The sequence below is a fragment of the Puntigrus tetrazona genome, chromosome 2 (assembly GCF_018831695.1).
Source record: "Puntigrus tetrazona isolate hp1 chromosome 2, ASM1883169v1, whole genome shotgun sequence".
Lineage (NCBI taxonomy): Eukaryota > Metazoa > Chordata > Actinopteri > Cypriniformes > Cyprinidae > Puntigrus > Puntigrus tetrazona.
The window spans coordinates 10814414-10833254 of NC_056700.1; the positions used below are offsets into that span (position 1 = coordinate 10814414).

Genomic DNA, 18841 nt, shown 5'->3' on the forward strand with positions numbered 1-18841 from the left:
GGCAACAATCGTCTTGTGAGTTTTGTATTTTGTAATCCTTATTGATTATTCTTGTAATCTTAAACTTTTAATCCAAAGACTTCTCTTCACATATTGCATTGTATTTTGATTGTGCAGGCTTTATGTAGACATTTTAAAATTGTTCTGAGAGTAATGCTTTGTTTAGGCAAAAATGACAAAAATACTGTTTTGTGGAATATTTTAAATGTGTATTTTACATATTCTGTATAATATAAAATGTGTATATTTATTGTGGCTATCTAGTGTTTGTGTAGTAGCTAAAAAAAAACTCTCTGACTATTTAAAAACAAGCTTTAACTAGTTTTAAGTGGTCAGTCACATTCATATAATCACTGAAATGCACAGAATATTCTTGGTGATATTCTAAATGTGCATGAATCGTATGGAAGCATTAAAAACCAGTTAGTTATAACCTGAAGCCATTATTCCACTTTCTCAAAATCTGTGTAATAAGACAGCATGTCTGATTTTTGGGTGGGGGTGTAAATAATCGATCAAGATTCATGTTTTGGATTAAAAGTCTTAGCTAAAGCATGGTTGTTGATCTGCATCAAGCGTGGTCACAGTTGCTTTTTAAATATAATGGAACAAGTGCTGTCTGAAACAGAACCAGGAGAATGATATGCTCAAGGACCTCCTCCAAAGTTAACGTGGAGAAACCGGTGAAGATGGAAGTGTATGGTACAAAGACCATGAGGATCCAGGAACTGGAAGTTGTTCCCAGCAACATGTGGGGTGGTCAAAGGACTTCTGGGGCCAGTGTCCGCTTCTGCAGCTTTCAAGGGAGCCAATGAAAATGTTTTGGCATGTTCTTGTGTGAGTGATCCTTGGATTTTCTTTACCCAAGCACTTCGGCTTCTTGGACGGTTCTTCTTTATTCTCTTTTAATGTAATTATTTTGCATGCTGACTTTGGGATGTGGAGCCAAATTCACCAGCAGCATTGGCGGCCTCCAGTGAACATTCGGTTTCATCGTTGGAGCCCGGCCAGGTTCTCCAAGATGTAAGATGTGAACTGGCGAATGAGCGCTTGGTTGTTATTCACCCGAAAACGAATGTGTGCATGCGAAAGGTTATTCTGATCAGGTAATCTTTGGATTTCTCAACAGTCAGAGGATTTCTTCTCTCTAATTGAAGCCCATATGAGGGAAACCGCTGAAGCTGCTGGTCTACAACACAGAGAGCGTGTTAAAATGCAGGAGGTGGTTGTCACACCAAATGGTGCCTGGGGGAGAAGGCAGGTAATGTTCCTGTTACAGAAGATGTAATACTGTATTGAAGACCTGAATCAGCCATTATTATGAGGAAATGACCGTGACATAACTTGGCTTTCTCCAGAGCTTCATGTGCATTGCATGATAATGATTTTGTCTTTGTAGCTTGCCAGCTGCGGCATTGGATATGGCTACCTACACGAATCCCAGCACTTACCTGACAGCCGGAATCTGAAGAGACTCAGTCCTAAGAAAGCTTCTCCTGTGGCAGGAACACCAGAGCAAGAACTTCCTACAAATGGATTTACTGAGGTAATTGTTCACATGCCGAAAGTGTGATGTCATATTACTTAAAGCAACACTCCACTTTCTTTGGAAATATGCTCATGAGTTTTACTGTTTTTAATCTATTCTGGGTCTGGCGATAGCACTTTTAGCATAACTTTACATGAATCATTGAATCCAATTAGACCAGTACCATCGCCTTTAAAATGGCCAAAAGAGTTTCCAATATTTTTTCTATTTAAAACTTGACTTTCTGTAGTTATGTCGCGTACTAAGACCAGCAGAAAAGAAAGAAGTTGTGATTTTCTAGGCAGATATGACTAGGAACTCTATTTCTGTTCTCATTCTCTGGCGTAATTAATCAGAGGAAGTTTGTTTTGCGTGATATCAGTGCGTCTGCTGCGGCTATGTTAGGGCAAACCTTGTTCCTTGATTATTACGCTGGAATCTTGATTATAATTCTAATCATATCAATCTTAATCAAATGTAACTTATAAAAACTGAAAAGTAAAGTTTTAAATAGCAATTTGGAAACTCTTTGTCCATTACAATGTGATGCTACTGGTCTAATTGGATTCAATGATCTATGCTAAGCTATGCTTCAAAAGTGCTGTTAAATCCAGACCTGAGAGATCGACTGAATGGATTCAAAAAACTCAACTAATTAACTATTTCCAAACAAGAGTGGAGTGTTCCTTTAAAGAGATAGTTCACCCAGAATTTTATTGTCATTTTAATTACTATGTATGTTTTTCTAATTTTTAACACAAAATGAGATATTTAAAAAAAAAAATGTCTTTTTGGTGTCCATACAGTGAGAAGTAAATGGAGTCAAAAACGGACATACCTTTTTGTTAGTAGTGCTGCTTTGATTTGGAGAAGAATTTTCTGTGGCAATTGGCAATTTTTTTTGCAAAAAACTAAATGCAGATCTGTTGTGTATTTGTTTGCAGGACAAGCGCAAGTGCGTCCTAAATGTTATGATTATATATCTTCATAGCTAAATAATAAAAAAATAAAATAAATAAATAATATATATAATATTGCTAAGTAAAAATAGAAAAAAATATTGCAGTGCTGACATTTATATCTTTTGCATTTACCTTTTTTAGTGATTTAGATGTTGTTGTTTTGTTTTTTTTTTTTTGTATTAATTGTGCAGATCCTAGAAAAAGAAATGCTAACAGGTTTAAAATTATGGGATGGTGTGTGAATGATTACTGAATGTTCAATTATCGTTTGAATTTTTGGTAGATCCGTTACAACAACATAACTGAAATGTATATCTTCAGGTGTCCTTAATGGCGTCTAGTCAGCCAGTGAGTGGCTTGGATCTTGATACCCACTGCCACCTCCATTCAGAGAGTCATGGGATCCTGGTAAGGCATCAAAATACATGCTGCATCTTGAACAAAAATCAAGAAAAGACGTTGTAATGCATCAGAAGCAATGGTTCTCCAGGTTTCTCGGATCAGTCGGTGGCCATGATGAATTCAGAGATGTCAGACATGGCAGACCGACTGGACCTGTCCACGTCTTCCATTGACATGACAAACACATCCTTAGCCGTCCGAGAGGACATTGACGTATCAGGTGTCGGTGAGACCACCTTACTAAATTTAGATAAACAGAATTCAATCAGTCAGTCCAAGTCTAGGTGATAAAATGTACAAAATGTCTTTTTTTTTTTTTACAGAGGAGCTTCAAGACACTGATGTTCCCAGTCATAACCATGAGGAACAAAATGTGAGGAGTATCCTGCTGTGGATTTTAGTTCTTTCGCTTTCCAGCTTCAAATGTTCCCTCCTCCCCTTCCTCTCCACAAGCTCTTCTCCCAAATCTGCCTCTTGATCATAGCATGCCCACAGACGTGGCGTCTTTAATGAATTCTTCAATCCATCTCTCGACTCCTCTGTGCCTCCTATAGACATCTCTTCTCTGCTCATTGACCCGCCACGCCCTTCATCTCTCGACTCATCTGCCCTGCCTGAAGAATATCATGCAGCTGAATGAGTCTGCGCACATTCCCCCTGAAACTGATGGTGTCGATCAGGGCTTTTCTGATGTGCCACGCTCTCTGAAGAGCAGCTTGTCTGAGGGGCAGAGATGAGGGACGTGTCCTCTGACCTGACCTCTTTTGATTCCCATAATGCACATGTCAGAGAGGCGAGGCTGCTCCTCAGTAGTGTCACTACTGTAGTTACTACCTTGTGTCTTGTTTACGCAGTTGCTCAACAATCATCAGGTGTGCATTTTTATTGGCTTTGTTACTGTTAGGATCAGGTTTTGGCGAATTGGTATCGAGGTGTGTTTTTAAGCGGTTGTGTGCAATTTCACGTTTTATTTTGTGTCTAGTAGTCATGATGATTGTAGGTTGCTGGAATGTGTGTAGGGTGTTGTTTTTAATTGTGGCAGATCTTAATTTAGTTATGTTACTAAATTGAAACCTTTTAAATAAGCTTGATTCATTGCAATTGCTTAGTTCATCTGCCAGTTTTAAATCCCACAAAGGTTGAAGTAGCACATAGAAACCCTTATTTGTAGTATTTATTTAGCTATGACATAAACACTCCTGGATTACTGTGTTAAACTCAACACAGTGTAGATTATAGAGCTAATGGCAAAATATCATAAAGCGTCTTTAGAACACTGTGACAAAATAAATCATTTTGTTTAGAAAAAAAGCATAACATTTTTAAACTTTGTTTATATATTTTAGAACCAGTTTGGTTTTATTATTTATGTTGTGGGAATGCTAATTATGGTAAAAAAGTAAAAAACAGTAATACAGGGCAAGGGGTTTTGCATTTGTTTAATTTAGCAAACTAACTTCTGGGCTTATTAGATTTTTGAAATGATTTTGATGTGATTTTTTTTCCTTTGTTCATAGTGATTTATGTGCACTTCAGGATGAAAGCGTAATATTTAGTTTTAAGTTTTGTTGAAAACAGTTAACACTAGAGAAATGTTGCCTCAGTAAAATGTGTTTTTCACGTAATTTATTAATCTATGCAAATACAGGTATTGTATGAATGGCAATGGAATTTCTGTGGTATAAATATTGATCTGATATCATCACTGCCACATCTAAGAATAGTGTCATATACAGGACTTCATTTTTCCTGTAATGGGAAGAGCTAAATAATACAATACCTCTTTAAGCTTAAATTCTTTGTCATAATGTCTAAAAGTTTTAGCTATGAACAAAGATTTTTATATGCTAAAGCAAAGTGATTCTTGATGACATCTCTTTGCATTGGCATGATCACGATGCGTCAAAGGGTGAGAGACAATGTTTTAAATTCAATTTTTTTTTTTTTGGGGACTGTACAGTATAGCTGTTCTTCCCAGCGTGAACACAAATGTATATTTTTGTATAGTACTGCTACTGATGTGCAACATATTAAGTAAACAGAAAATGGTCTACTGTATATGCAAACTGTATTCTTTGGGTTTCTGGGGAAAATGTTAGATTGAAAAACATTGGAACTGTCTACAGCAACAGCAATAAAGATGTAAAATACAAACTAACTGTTAGCGGTGATTCTGTTATGTGTTGTAGCCCATACTTTGATGTAGGTTATCCGAAGGGATAGTGCACCACAAAATAAAGCGTACAACCATAAACTCGCCCTCATGACCTTCCAAACCTGTATGATTATTTAATCTGTGAACATGAAGGTATCCAAATGAGCAAGTTTTGGTGACCATTCCCTTCTGTTGTATGCAGGCTTTGTTCCACAAAAGAAATAAGGTTTGAAATACCCCATACCCGTAGACTCTATAACTTGTTGTTTAATGAGTTTAAGAGTGTTGTTATGCTAATAAACATGTGATGACTTACTGGCCAACTTCATGAGGTAAGCTGTGTAAGTGGCTTTTTCGTTTCACAACAATGGTACGTGAAAGGCGCTCCACAGAAAGCACACAATAGCAGGCTTTGGATGAATGACTAGCTGTTTACAAGTGCGTTCAGTCAGAGGTTTAGGTTACTTGCGAAAATAGTCCAACGGCGATTAAATCATGAAAGAGAGCAGCACAAACGTGTCTTTGTGATGTGAGGTCATGTGATGTCATCCTCCTCACTGTATAATGGGAATGTAGAGGATGTCGGAGAGTCCGATGCCACAGCGCGAGCGCTGCATGAGGTTTAATAATGTTTCAGTCCGAGGCGCGTGGATCACCAACCCGCCGTTTAAAACAACGAGCATCAGCGCTGTCGAGCAGCTTCAGTGACCCCTGCCTGTGTCTGGCGCTCTCCGACGGGGTTTGAGGTAAATCTGTGAGAATGCCACAGTTATGCGGCCTCCTCATCACACTTTTATTTGTTGAGGTGAGTAAAACGGCATTTTACTATTTCTTACATTTCATATTTTTTCATTGTAACACTTTATGTTGATAGTCTACTTTAGACATTCTACTAACTATAAGTAGCTTTGAATATATGTCAACTAATTTTCTACTAACTCCCAGAATAGACCGTCAGGGTAGGTTTAGGGTTAGTAGAATAAGCTGACCTATACTTGCAGAGTTTCTGAAAGTCAGTATGGTGCATGTTGTGGACCCGACAAAATAAAGTTTGAGAAGATATTAAGCAGGCAGTCTTCTAATAACCTAAGTTAGTTGACATGTGTTTGCAAAGTTACTTATTGTTAGTAGAATGTCTAAAGTGGACTATCGTTTTGTAGTCTTCTGCTCTGACCGTCCGTGTGTTAAACATTTCTTGCAATATTTTCCACACACATACACGCTGTCCATCTAGCACACAACATTGTTTATTGTTCTTGTCCAGGACTCGGACAAGAAGCTCTTTATGGTTTATTTTCAGTGATATCAGATGCAGTCTTCAAGTGTCACAAAAAATAAGAAATCACCATTATGTTATATAATATGTGACACAGATTAAGATATATACAAACTGGAATCATAGGGTCAAAAAATAAATCTTAATGGATCATGATCTTTATTTACTATCCTAACGATTTTTGGCACAAAAAGGAACATCAAAATTTTGACCTATACAATGTATTGTTGGCTATTGCTACAAATATACTACTTGCCACTACGGGTTACTTCTGACTGGTTTTGTAGTCCAGGTTCACATGGTCTTCATTTAAAGGGCACAAAAAGTAAAAGGTTTGACATAGTCACAGTCAATATTTTTTACTGTTCGGTGCAGTGATTAATCTTGTCTTTCATTTCCAGCCTAAACAGGGTGATGTGAGATAAAATGCATCAACATTTTTATAGTTTTTGTTTTTAATTACTATATAGTATTTGAGATGCATCATCTGGCTAGACAGGAAAAAGCTCAATAGTTTGTGTTGCACACAAGACAAAAACGGTAGAAGAGAGGCAACACAAGTGCAATGTTAAATTATTCGACCAGAATAAATTTTAGCTTCAGCTTACGTGTTTATTACCTTGTTCTTTTATGCAAATGAGACTTTATTTATAAAACTGTGTCTTCGTTTGCAGACAGTTGCTGAAAAAAAGTACTGTTGGTACTATGAAGGAGATTATCCTGTGTACTTTGTGTAAGTATAATATATAAAACAGAACTGAACAGAGCAGTTGGGGTTTTAAGGAAGAAGCTAGAAAACTAGGACCCAGACTAGCCACCCCGGTCTTTATTAACCTCGTCCCTTTCTACATCCTTCTTAATAGTTTCAACAGAACAGTGGTTAAAAGATTCATTCAGATGCACAGTGGAAAAAAAAGAGAGAATTCCTTAGCTCAGAAACTTCCCCCCTTTTAATGGTTTCAATAAGAGTAATTTATCACAAGCACTCCCGTACAGCCAGCCACTGACATCCACCGCAGGAGGTTAGGTACAAACTATTTAGTCTTCACACCAAAAGCACAGATTAATTCTCCTGCAGCCGTAGCAGACAGTACGTCACGCTTCGCAATCACATTTCATTCAAAAGAGCACATTCATCATCAACTTTACAAGTCATTAGTGCAGCAACAAGTACTAGGCTTTATCTTAAAATATTATCCCAATGAAAATTCTAAGCTGATATAAGGATGATATAACATAGTGATATAACAATTAAAAAAAATGTGTTATATACATCATCAGTGTTGGAGACAGTTGAGCTTCATATTTTTATTTTGTCATGATGAACAGAAAAAGAACATCATTTATTTTAAATAGAAATCTTTCATAACATTATTAACGTCTTATTAATGCCCATTTAATGAATTCTTGATAACCCTGAGCTTCTGAAAGATGATTATGTCTGTTACAGATGCAAAATATCGAAGACTGCTGTGGCACACAATGCTGTGTTCGATCCTGTCTGTTCAAAGAATATGGTATTTCTGGTGAGCTTTTTTTTCTTCTTTCAATTTAAAGTTTTATAAAAAATACAAGTATTTTTTGGAAATTGCTTCGAAGTTGTACTTGGCTCAAAGGGTTGATCAGAGCAACCGTTTTTCTCATGCAAGTTCGCACTGAGAGGCGAAACCGAACCCCTGTGCTGACCTGGGTTGGAATTGAAATGATTTTAAAAGCGGTTTTTGATTGGTCTGTAGGCTGCTGCTGATAATTGGCATTTTGTGCTGCTGCAGTACTGGGTACTTCATTCGTAGACGTGTCCACCCTTACCCTCCTCCAGATAGGCCTGATTTCAACGTGACCTTCACCAGACAGCCCATCATATCACCAGGTAATCTCCTGGTCTTGCGCATACCGCAGCGTTTACTTGGCCTCATCCGCTGTGTGTATGTTGTACCTTTGTGTTAATAGGATTGCGCCAGGCTGGTTTCCACAATTATGGAGATTCAGAGACTGCAGTAATTTCCACCGTCTACCCAGTGCAGACCCACCCCGGTCACGTGACTGCGGTGTATTCAGCCCTGCCGCCCCACTACAGACAGCCCCCTCCTTCCTCACGATCAAGTCATGCAGGACTCGCAGCAGAAGAAATAAACAGGCCCTCAGCGCAGTGACTTTTCTTGCTCTGTCTGTGAGGTCGATAAAGAGGGATAAACACAAGAAGCTCAGCAGCTCAGGCACGAATGCAAGAAAGCGGACTTAAAGGTGACATATTATGACCCTTTTTACACATTCTGGTGTCCCCAGAATGTGTCTGAGAATTTTTAGCACGAGATAATTTTTTACATCGTTTTGAAAATGCCTATTTTTAGTGGAAGCTTGAAACACTTTTTTTCATTTTGGTGCCTGTTTCTTTAAATGCAAATGAGCTTCCGCTCCAGGCCCCCTTTTCAGAAAAAGAACTGCACCGTTGCAGCTTGTATCTACTAAAAACTGTTTTGGTTCTGATTATCGTGTTTGTGGATTTGAAATCATTTTTAAACCATATTACGTAGTTTAAACTTGTGATATACGGTTTTCTGAGTGGACACATCTGGAGCACACGGACGGCTCCAGATGGGGCGGTAATATTATAATGCTGCATCACTAGGGGAGAGAGATCAGACGCACTCGTTTTTTTGAGCCGCTTACAGAAATTTTTTTTACTCTTTTTCACATTTCCTTCGTTGGTAGATGCACAAGGGAAGCAATTATAGCACTTTAAACCTGGAAAAGTCAGATTTTCATGATATGTCACCTTTAAAACAAACTGTACAAGTACAAAAACAAGAGTTTTAGGACACTGTGAAACAGTATACAAGACTACAGGAGGCTCATTATATTAGATACAGTAAAAGTACACTTAGTTTTCAATGTCAGGACTTAAGAATATGTTTGTAAATATAACAGATTGCACAATAGTTTTCATATCAAAGGCAGAGCAGATCTGTTCAATAATAGTAACAATAGCCTCAACAAAGTGCTTTGTATTTTATACTGTTCACTTCTAAAGAGATTTTTTTTCAGTGCTCTGACATGATTAAACATTTGGATTTGTTCCACATAAAGGGCATTAAACACTTCCCGAAGGCTTAATTGATTATTGATTGAAATCCAATGCATGCACTTTTTATTATCTCACTCATCACCCACTAATAAAGTAAAACAATTAAAACTTATTTCTGTCTTTGACTGTTTTACATATCGTGTGTATTATTTTTAATGTATTAACTGTATACAGTTTCGTATCACCTAATAAATCAGGCACACACAGCTTTTTTGGTCCGCTTCCTAGTACTGAGTCGACCCACTGCCTTTTTTTGGCATAAATTCAAAAAGGTGCTGGAAACATTCCTGACAGATTTTGGTCCATATTGACATGACAGCGGGATGCAGAACAGCCTTGTTGTGAATCTTCCATTCCATCACATCACATCACATCCCAAAGGTGCTCTATTGGATTGAGATCTGGTGAATGGAGGTGATTTGAGTGCATGAAATCATTGTCATGTTCAAGAAAGCATTGCGATTTGATTTGAGCTTTGTGACCCGGCGTGTTATCCTGCTGGACGTATCCATCATGAGATGGGCATACTGTTGTCGTAAAAGAGAAGGACATGGTCAGCCGAGCTCAGGTACGCTGGTAAATTTAAACAATGCTCAGTTGGTATTAAGAGGTTGAAAGTGAGCCAAAATACTCACCACACCGTTACTTCACCACCACCAGCGTGGAGCTATGATACACGACTGGATGGATCCACGCTTTCGTGCTATTTACACCAAATTCTGACCCTACCATGTGAATGTCACTGCAGACACACACCAGGTAACCTTTTTTTCTTCTATTTTTTTTGTATGTGAAAATGACAGTACATCAGTAGTTTCAAAGACTGGCCAGGGGTGTGTTTCCTGGAAGCAACAACGCCCTCCAAAAGACAGACTTCAATGGAACATGCCGCCATATTTAGCTAACAATGCTTTTGGGAAGTGTACCCCAGTCTATCCATGCATCAACCATGCATCAAAGTCATAAAATCACATTTCTTTCAACTTCAGTAGATCCTCTAGACCATATAAACATGCTTAAAAGCATTACGTTGCAATGTGATTGGCTGACTTACAGTACTTTTTATACATAATATACAAATTAGTAAAATTGCTTAACATAAATAAATAACTGATGTTTAATGTATTGCTAATATTTTCAATCTTTTTTTAATGTTTACTTCTCATTGATAGCCGTTCGTTACCACCACAAGGTGGCGCTATGAAGTAATAATTTCTAGTTCGTTGGCTTCCTTGTTTCAGGTCTAGGCATTACTAGCACTTCCCCTTGTGTTTTGTGCGAAAAGCCGTCAAGTCCTTATATACTCAGAATGGTAATACGTGCAATAATCATAAAAAATAGCCGTGTTTGGAAAAGGACATAACGACAATTTTCATTCCCTTCAAGCCCGTTGATACACTGGCGAGGGAGACAGAACTAATCTAAATACTTCCCTGCAAGGCTCAGTTCTGAACCTCGGAAAAGATTTACCAAAATGCCTCTGATGGTGTTCAAGGTAAAACAGGAGGCCAGAGAAAAATGATGCCTGTGAACGGCGTTCTGACTGATCAGATTCGAGATTGTGTTTGATCCAGGGCTGCCTTCGTCCAGTCCCTCAAGACCCGCACACATTACTGAAGTTATGCTTGAAAAACACCCTTCCCTACGCGGCTGTAAATTGTGTATCAGCAGCGCGGGTCTTTTCTGAGCTGAGGCCAGATCAAGCGTGGCAGCAGTGGCGGACCTGTGTATGTAACTTTTCAGTCTAGACACTTGCAGTTCAATTACATTCATGCAAAGGCCTTGGGAATGCCACTAAACGAAAAGGAGTGAAACCGTCTCATCTCGTTTGTCCCTGATAGTTTCAAATGAATTATTAAAACAAACAAACAAGTAGTTCTTGTTCTTGAACCGTGGCCCAACAGATTCGGGCTGGGAGAAATTCAAGGATGTAAGTTGCTTAAGGTACATTATACAGCTTGTGTCTTCAGGTATACTTGGGAGTGAAACGTGCTTTGGGTTGCATTAATTGTGGCCTCTGAAACAGACAGCGCAACCTTTGTTTGACCTTCAGCTTATTTATAATGCAGACTTCATAAAAGTTTGAGCACAACCGAGCGCAGAGTTGCCCACGGTCCAGAATGTGGATGAGTTCAATCTCTTCACTTTCTAAGCGCATACAGCACACAATGAAAGGAATGCTCTGAGAACAGACACCGGCGTGAAATGTGTTGTAAAGCTACAAAAGTTCTAGTTATATATATATATATATATATATATATATATATATATATATATATATATATATATATATATATATATATATATATGCATTCAGCACATTGTCTGGTCCTTGTATACATGCTTGTTACTTCAGAAGAAATTTTTATTGAAGTTTATTCAATCGCTCTAGTTTTTGCATATGTACGTTTGCAAAGAAAAAAAAAAAGGAATAATTGCAAGGGTAATAAAAAGGTAATTGATATTGAATGTATTTGCGTTGGTGTATTTTTGTTAGGAAAATATGTGGCAAAAATACATTTGAAAAACTGTAATCTGAAGGTGCAAAAAGTCCAAGTGAAGTTTTTAGCAATGCATATTACTAAGTAAAAATACAATAGGAAATTTGCTAAATATCTTCATGGAACATAATCTTAGGATATTAAAAATAATAATCATTAGGATATTAAGAATACAATTTTGACCCATACAATTCTTGGCTATTGCTACAAATATATCCCAGCGGCGTACAGTAAGACCAGGGTCACATCCGGTATTCAGGAAACTAGTGTAAGTGTAAGCAGGTCCTTGGTTTTACTGGAACATGAGGCAACATCATAGACTCACAAGGTTAAATATTCAGTGTTCTCAGGATTAAATGAACTTGACTAGATGTTCACAGTGTATAGTGCATATTTTTAGACAACACATGATGGTCAAATTTCTTTTTTACATCTGCTGTTTCTTTTGGCTCCTGCATTCTCCTCTTACCTGATTCTTGTGTTGTGTTGAGGTCAGGGCGTACTCACCAACTCAGAAGTAAAGGGACACAGAAATATCATATATAATAACTTTTTGTCTAATTGACAAGTTGTATTTTTAATTGGCGGAGAAATCAAATAGACCTAAACTGCATTATAATAACCAATATTTTTGTGTTCTATCTTTATTTTCCTAATAGCAATTTCATATTTGGATTATATACAGCAAACACCCATTTTTAATCACAGAAAATATATACTGCACTTTAGAATTCCTTGATTTTATTTACTTATCTAAAAATGACACACATAGCCCATATATTGTCGTAATTGTGTATTTATTGTCTCATGTTTCTTCACTCAGCTCTAATTACTACAGCCGCACCTTACAGAGGCCCTTCAGCAACTTGGGTCACACAATAACAAACTTGCAGTCATGTTTAGTGTGCTTATATTATATAGTCGTGTATATTTTGTAATTAATTAGTCCTAGGAACAAGTGTCGCAAATTAGCTTCAGCTACAAGCACCGAGCACGCGCTGATAATTAACACGGCTGGTCTCGCGTTACTTGGTTACATCTTCATCCAATCAGAGCGGGAGAAGTAATACGAGCGTTTTACCTCAGCGTCTCGTTCAAAGTATTCCTCCGCCACCCAACTCCTCTCTTTAACGCGCGGGGATCGGGCTGGACGCCGAGCTCGGACCAGTCTCTTGTCGAAGAAACCTCAGGAGCTCGGAGCCCTCTCACCGCCATCAAACACACTTACCTTTTACTGCGATTAATTTTACGTGACCGAGAATTCGTGAAATATCCGTTCAAGGACGCCGAGGAGATGTTGCTCTTTCAGCTATCAAGAAATACACAGTTCTCCAAGGTAAAATAAGGACCTATTTATTGACATGAATTTTAAATTTACAAGTTTAACACAGGAAAAAAAAAGCTCCAGCATCACTCGAGCGTTAATCTCATCCGTTAACGGCGAACGCTTTCTCAATCCAACCTGTGAACGCTCCACTCATAACAAAACACTGAAGATGAAAATAAGACCCGAGCATCCTTCTCATTTCAAACATTAGGTAGAACGCTATCATCCAGGATTTCTTCAGCGAAACAAATAAAACATACGAACATTTCTCAATGCAAGCACTTTGTACAAATCAATGTCCACGTCTAAATGAACAAACGTTTATTCACACTGAGGTAAATGATCCTATTTGCCCGAAGAGGTATGCTTTCGCGTGAACTATTTTTGGGTGTTGCACTGTAGTGTTTTTTTTTGTTGAAGTGATGTTTCAGCTCTTGTAAGAAGCTTCAATGTCACCAAAAACCCAAACTGCATTTACACCAACCACAGAGTAGGCACTCAATATAAAAAGGCTTCTGGAATGACTTTTTATAATATATATATATATATATATATATATATATATATATATATATATATATATATATATATATATATATATATATATATATATATATATATATATATATGGAAACTGACTGAATAGCAAAATTTGTCTGTACATAAACCATAACCTTGGAATGAACAAAGAAAAACAAATGTATGACTTTATAATGCTGAAAATCGCTGCAAGCGCAGATCCATTCTGGTTTTTAGGGACTGGTTATACCAATAATTTGCGGAAAGCAGAAATCTTTATAAAATTGAGGCACTTGTGTTGCATCATGCACTGGAGAACACACAGTGAGATTGCATATCATAGTGTAAGTGTTTCTGGCTGCATCCCACATCATTTCCTGCCTGCCTTTCTGAGCCGGAACTCATTCATTCATCGATATGTTAATGCCAATGTGGGCTGCAGAACAGTTTGGTGCTATTGTAGTGTGACCCCCTCCCTCCCCCTTTTAAACTCAAATTGAAAATACTGAATGTTAGATGACACCAAAGTAACCAAGTAGTTATACGACAGCATGTTTCCTATGAGTGTGTGAATGTATGTATATGTATATATATCACACACAAACACTGCCAGTCAAACGTTTTTAAACAGTAAGATCTTAAATTTTTTCTCTGCTCGTCAAGCCTGCATTTATTTCATCCAAAATACAGAAAATAGTAAAACAGTAATAATGTGAAAAACCTTTAATATTAAAAAAAAAAAAAAAAAAAAAAACTATTTAAATCCACTTTTATGTGACTTAATGCTGTGATCAAAGCTACTTTTTTGGCATCATTACTACAGTTTTCAATGTCACATGATCCTTCAGAAATCATTCTATATGCTGATCAAGAAAGTATTATCAATATTTTAAACAGTTGAGTAATTTTTTTTTTCTTCAGGAAAATATTAAAAGCTAAACATCTTAAAAAGCTTTTGTAACATTACACACTTTACCATTTATTTATCATTTATTTTAATTTTTATTTTTGTTTTGAACAGCAAATCAGAATATCAAAATAATTTCTGAAGTCTAGAGTGTCTAATGATTTTGTAAATGTTTACATTTATTTAAAAATTATTTTCATAGTAAACCATTAATTTATTTTTTTTACCGTTAAAATAAGTTGCACTGTCTATGCTGTACTCTGGTGAGCAGAGGTGGCTTCGTTAAAAACAAATCTTACTGTTCAAAAAACAACTGCATATTTTATATACACGCACACATGCGAAAAAAACAAACTATGGAAACTGAATCTGTAGAAAATATCTGAGCTGGAGAGGTGAATATCTAGAGAAATCTAGACATTTAATTCTTGGACTGTAACACTGTAACATTCTGAAGGCTGCTGGTGATTGTTGGCATTGTGTTTCTAGCATGAATCCAGAGTGATGGGAGTTATGAAAAAATCTGTCATCAGTTATTCTTTTCAAACCTGTATGTCTTTTGTTCATCTTTCACACAAATGAGGATATGTTTTTTTTTTTTTTAAATTCCATTGAGTTCTTTTTCGTCATCTTTGACCTTTACAATGTTCATAGACATTGTAAAATAAATCCTCATAAATCAAGCAATTTAATTCAAGTCTTCTGTAAAGACACAATTGCTTTTATATGAAGAACAGAACGATTATAAAAGAAACCCATAGAAATCATGAACTTTTTTAAAGTGTCAAACTTTTGAATTACGTGGATTGGGACTGCAGGAACGACTGAAATCTCTCAGATTAAAAAAAAAAAAAAAAAACTGATGACTATTTCCATTTCTGGGTGAAGGATCCCTTTAAAGTAGCCTGGTTAACATCTTCACATCCAAATCTTCAAAGAGTGTCTTTGCTACACATAGATTTCCACGGACTTAACCGTTAAAAACACCCCAGAAGATCACTTCAGCTTTGTATTTGGCTGTAGAAAATAAAAGCGTATTTCTTTAAAATGTCTACAAACTGACTAAAAGTTGAGATCACATTCATTGACCACATGCATCTTCCAGCTATGAATAAAATAAAGGAGAACTTATTGCTTGGCTTGACCAAATACAGACACATGATACATCCATGAGATTGCGGCTCAAGAACGGGTGCTCAACTATATGCATGAGGTCACAATCAATACGGTGTGTTTTACAGATCTGAATGAAAACGGCAAGTAGAGCAGAACTGGATAACTCGACCTGAAGAACGTGTACAGACTACATACACAGAGCAAAATACAATAGGTCGTGGTTAGCTTCTTTCTGTGTCCATGTTTTCTTAAAGGGACAGTTCAGCCAAAAATTCTGTCATTAATTACTCACCATCCAAACCTGCAAGACCTTTGATTATCTTCAGAACACAAATTTAAGGTTTTCATGAAATCCGAGAGCTCCCTGACCCTCTTTAGGCAGCATAGTCTAAAGTGGTAGGACCTTGATAGTGGTAGGACCCTTGCTGTCTATGCACGTTGAAAAAGCTCTTGGATTTCATCAAAACATTTGTATTCCGAAGAAAGGTCTTACGGATTTCAAAGGACACGAGGGAGAGTATTTAATGACAGATTTTTCAGTTCTGGGTGAACTAATCCTTTAAAGCCTCAAGGGGCAAGAATGGAAACTAAATACTACAGAAAAATAAATCGGATCTTTATCACGACAGCACCATCCTTTCAAATGTGCATAAAACACACATGTCCTTATTACGTTCAAGCAGATGTGCTTCAGCTAAGTTGGCCTTTGTACAAATGGCTTTTGATGACTAACCCAGTTTTCTTGGCTGGTCCCTTCAGGCTCTCTCTCGGTCTCTGAAAAGAGAATACGCTGAAGTCGTGAGCCAAATTACGAAACCATTTCCAAATAATCAGGTGAGTCTTTGGAATCGGTGCTACAGCAATCAGCACAATATTACTCTTTTTAACTGATGAGCTGCTTGCAAACGCAGTGCTTGGTTTAAATCCGATGTGGGATGTAAAGAGATGTAGTGACTTGATACCTACAAAGATCCTTTTCCACCAAATGTGGTAAACACGAGTGTTTCAGAACAGGGGCATTTCCTGGGACGAAGACTGCAGATATGTACATCTATAGACAACGGGCTATATACAGAAACAAGTCCAAAAGGCTCAAGTCCACATCTATCGCAACGAATGGCCATCTGTGGTTGATGTATGGTGGTGACTCACCAGATGAAGCATGGCTGGTAAAGTTTGTCTGAGGTGTTCTTGCACGATGAGGAGGTATCCGTTTATGGACAACAGTGAAACAGCACCAATCCTTTCTGGTCCCTCGATATTCCCCCGCTGTCCTCTCTAGATGAGTGGAGGGAGTGAATAGGCAGTGTAAAGATGAGGAGAGTTTTGCTCTAGATCTTGATGCCTTCTTGTTGACATAGCTGAGACAGAGACTTTTTCACTCGAAGCGCAGTGAGGCGAGCGCCTCCGTTGGCGTACCAGCATTCCCTCATGATCTTTGCCATCACGCGCAGGGCCTGTGGGCAGGAGGAGACAGATGCTATCACAGGTATAATCATTATGCTGTACGCTTTCCCTAACCTTCTTACGCATCTCGACTGCTAAAACTACTGAACTTTACCAGCCATATATTGCCGTTACCAATCATTTAGTGCAACGGTGGAAATCTTTTTGTGCATCCATATGCATTGTGCTTTTGAGTAAACGCGTCAAAAAAGACCCACACTTTGCACTCATGAGCTAGCGGTTTGAAGCGGACCCAGTGTGAATGAATTGTTCAAAGACTCCCTCAATAAGTTTTTAACATTTCAAAATGAATTGAGAATTGTTACTATGATGACAGTTTTGCTATTTATTGTAGTTGATGTGCCAGCATGCAATTAAAAGATAAATATTAATCAGTGTTCGTACTGATAACTTAATAGTTTGAGTATTAGTTATTTTAGTTAATTGAAATAAAGCTAAAATAAATAGAATGATTCCTGGTTAACATGACGTTGAATTGACTGTAAGGCAAATTTGATGGAACTATACACAACTAATCTTACCTTTTTCTTTCAGGAGGCATACATATTGTTTTGTTCCAAATGACAATACATATCACAATAGAGTGATATTTATATGACACTAATGCACTGAGAATCACTACGATGACAGTAAAAAAATCATTGTGACGTAATTTAGGATGAAGTAGCATTATATAAGTTAAATTGTGGTATTGAATACAGTAATACATCAGTTTAATGCAGCAGTCTCTTTGGGTAAAAGCTAAAGTAAAAAGCTATGACCTCAAAGAAGTTCTGAACAGCCATCTTTATCAACCAGTATCGTAATTTATTAAGTCTCCTCTTTATTGTCTCCTCAAAACTTTTAAACTGCCTGCCTTATCAATTTATGACCCTATAAATTTTTACTTTTGCCGAACATAAGCACTTGCTTAAACTACAAAGTCATAGAAAGAAAACTTTGCAAGCTCAAGATGAAAGAACATTGCATTTAGTTGCTTCTGAAAACCCTAGACATTTAGTTGGGTTTTTAATGCAGAGAGCATGAAGAATCTCCTGTGGCCTTCTCCCATCCTTTTTATCACACATCACCGTCTAGACAGCTCTTTCTATTAAACACACCTATGCATACACAAAAATGCTCCAAACAAACATTTGCTCGGTGAACTCAGAGTCTAAGCTTTTGAAACAGGTGAACTTTCAGAAAGTAATTCATGTGAATCAGCACTTTGAAAGAGTGAGGTGAGCAGGTTCTTTGGGTCACATCAGGGTGTCATCCTAATATAACAAAAATGACGAGCACTCAGCTACGTGGAAGTCACATCCAAAATCAAAAGAAAGACGAAAAAAAAAAACCTAAGTTCCTGTAAAGGAAGGGCGGGCGAGCTGATGACTTTATATCGTAATCAATCTCAAACATGTCCACAATCTATTTTTCAATTAAATCATGAAACTGTGACTCTTTAAGCCCTCGTAATAATATAAACCTAACAAAATTGCATAAATGTATCTTTCATCAGAAACAAAACCATAAAGCGTTTCCAAAATTAAAATTATATTATGCACATATTAATCAAATGCAAAAATTTCTTTAAATGCTGTATTGAATGGCTGCATT

At 37.2% G+C, this 18841-nt stretch overlaps 2 protein-coding genes and 1 long non-coding RNA gene across 3 annotated transcripts in view; 1 reads left to right on the forward strand and 2 right to left on the reverse strand.

The window, feature by feature from the left end:
* tox (thymocyte selection-associated high mobility group box) overlaps window positions 1-18841 on the reverse strand; it is an 839643-nt gene that overhangs the window by 591083 nt on the left and 229719 nt on the right. The window lies entirely within an intron of this gene.
* Window positions 5698-7784, forward strand: LOC122359515. The gene is made up of 3 exons (XR_006252711.1): window positions 5698-5852; window positions 6998-7056; window positions 7774-7784. It is a non-coding gene; the product is annotated as an uncharacterized LOC122359515 (long non-coding RNA).
* The window catches only part of LOC122359216 (TGF-beta receptor type-1-like), a 30486-nt gene continuing 28341 nt past the window's right edge, over window positions 16697-18841 (reverse strand). Inside the window, 1 exon segment of the mRNA XM_043259526.1 lies at window positions 16697-17235. Within this exon segment, the coding sequence (XP_043115461.1) occupies window positions 17110-17235 (126 nt within the window). The 3' untranslated portion in view covers window positions 16697-17109.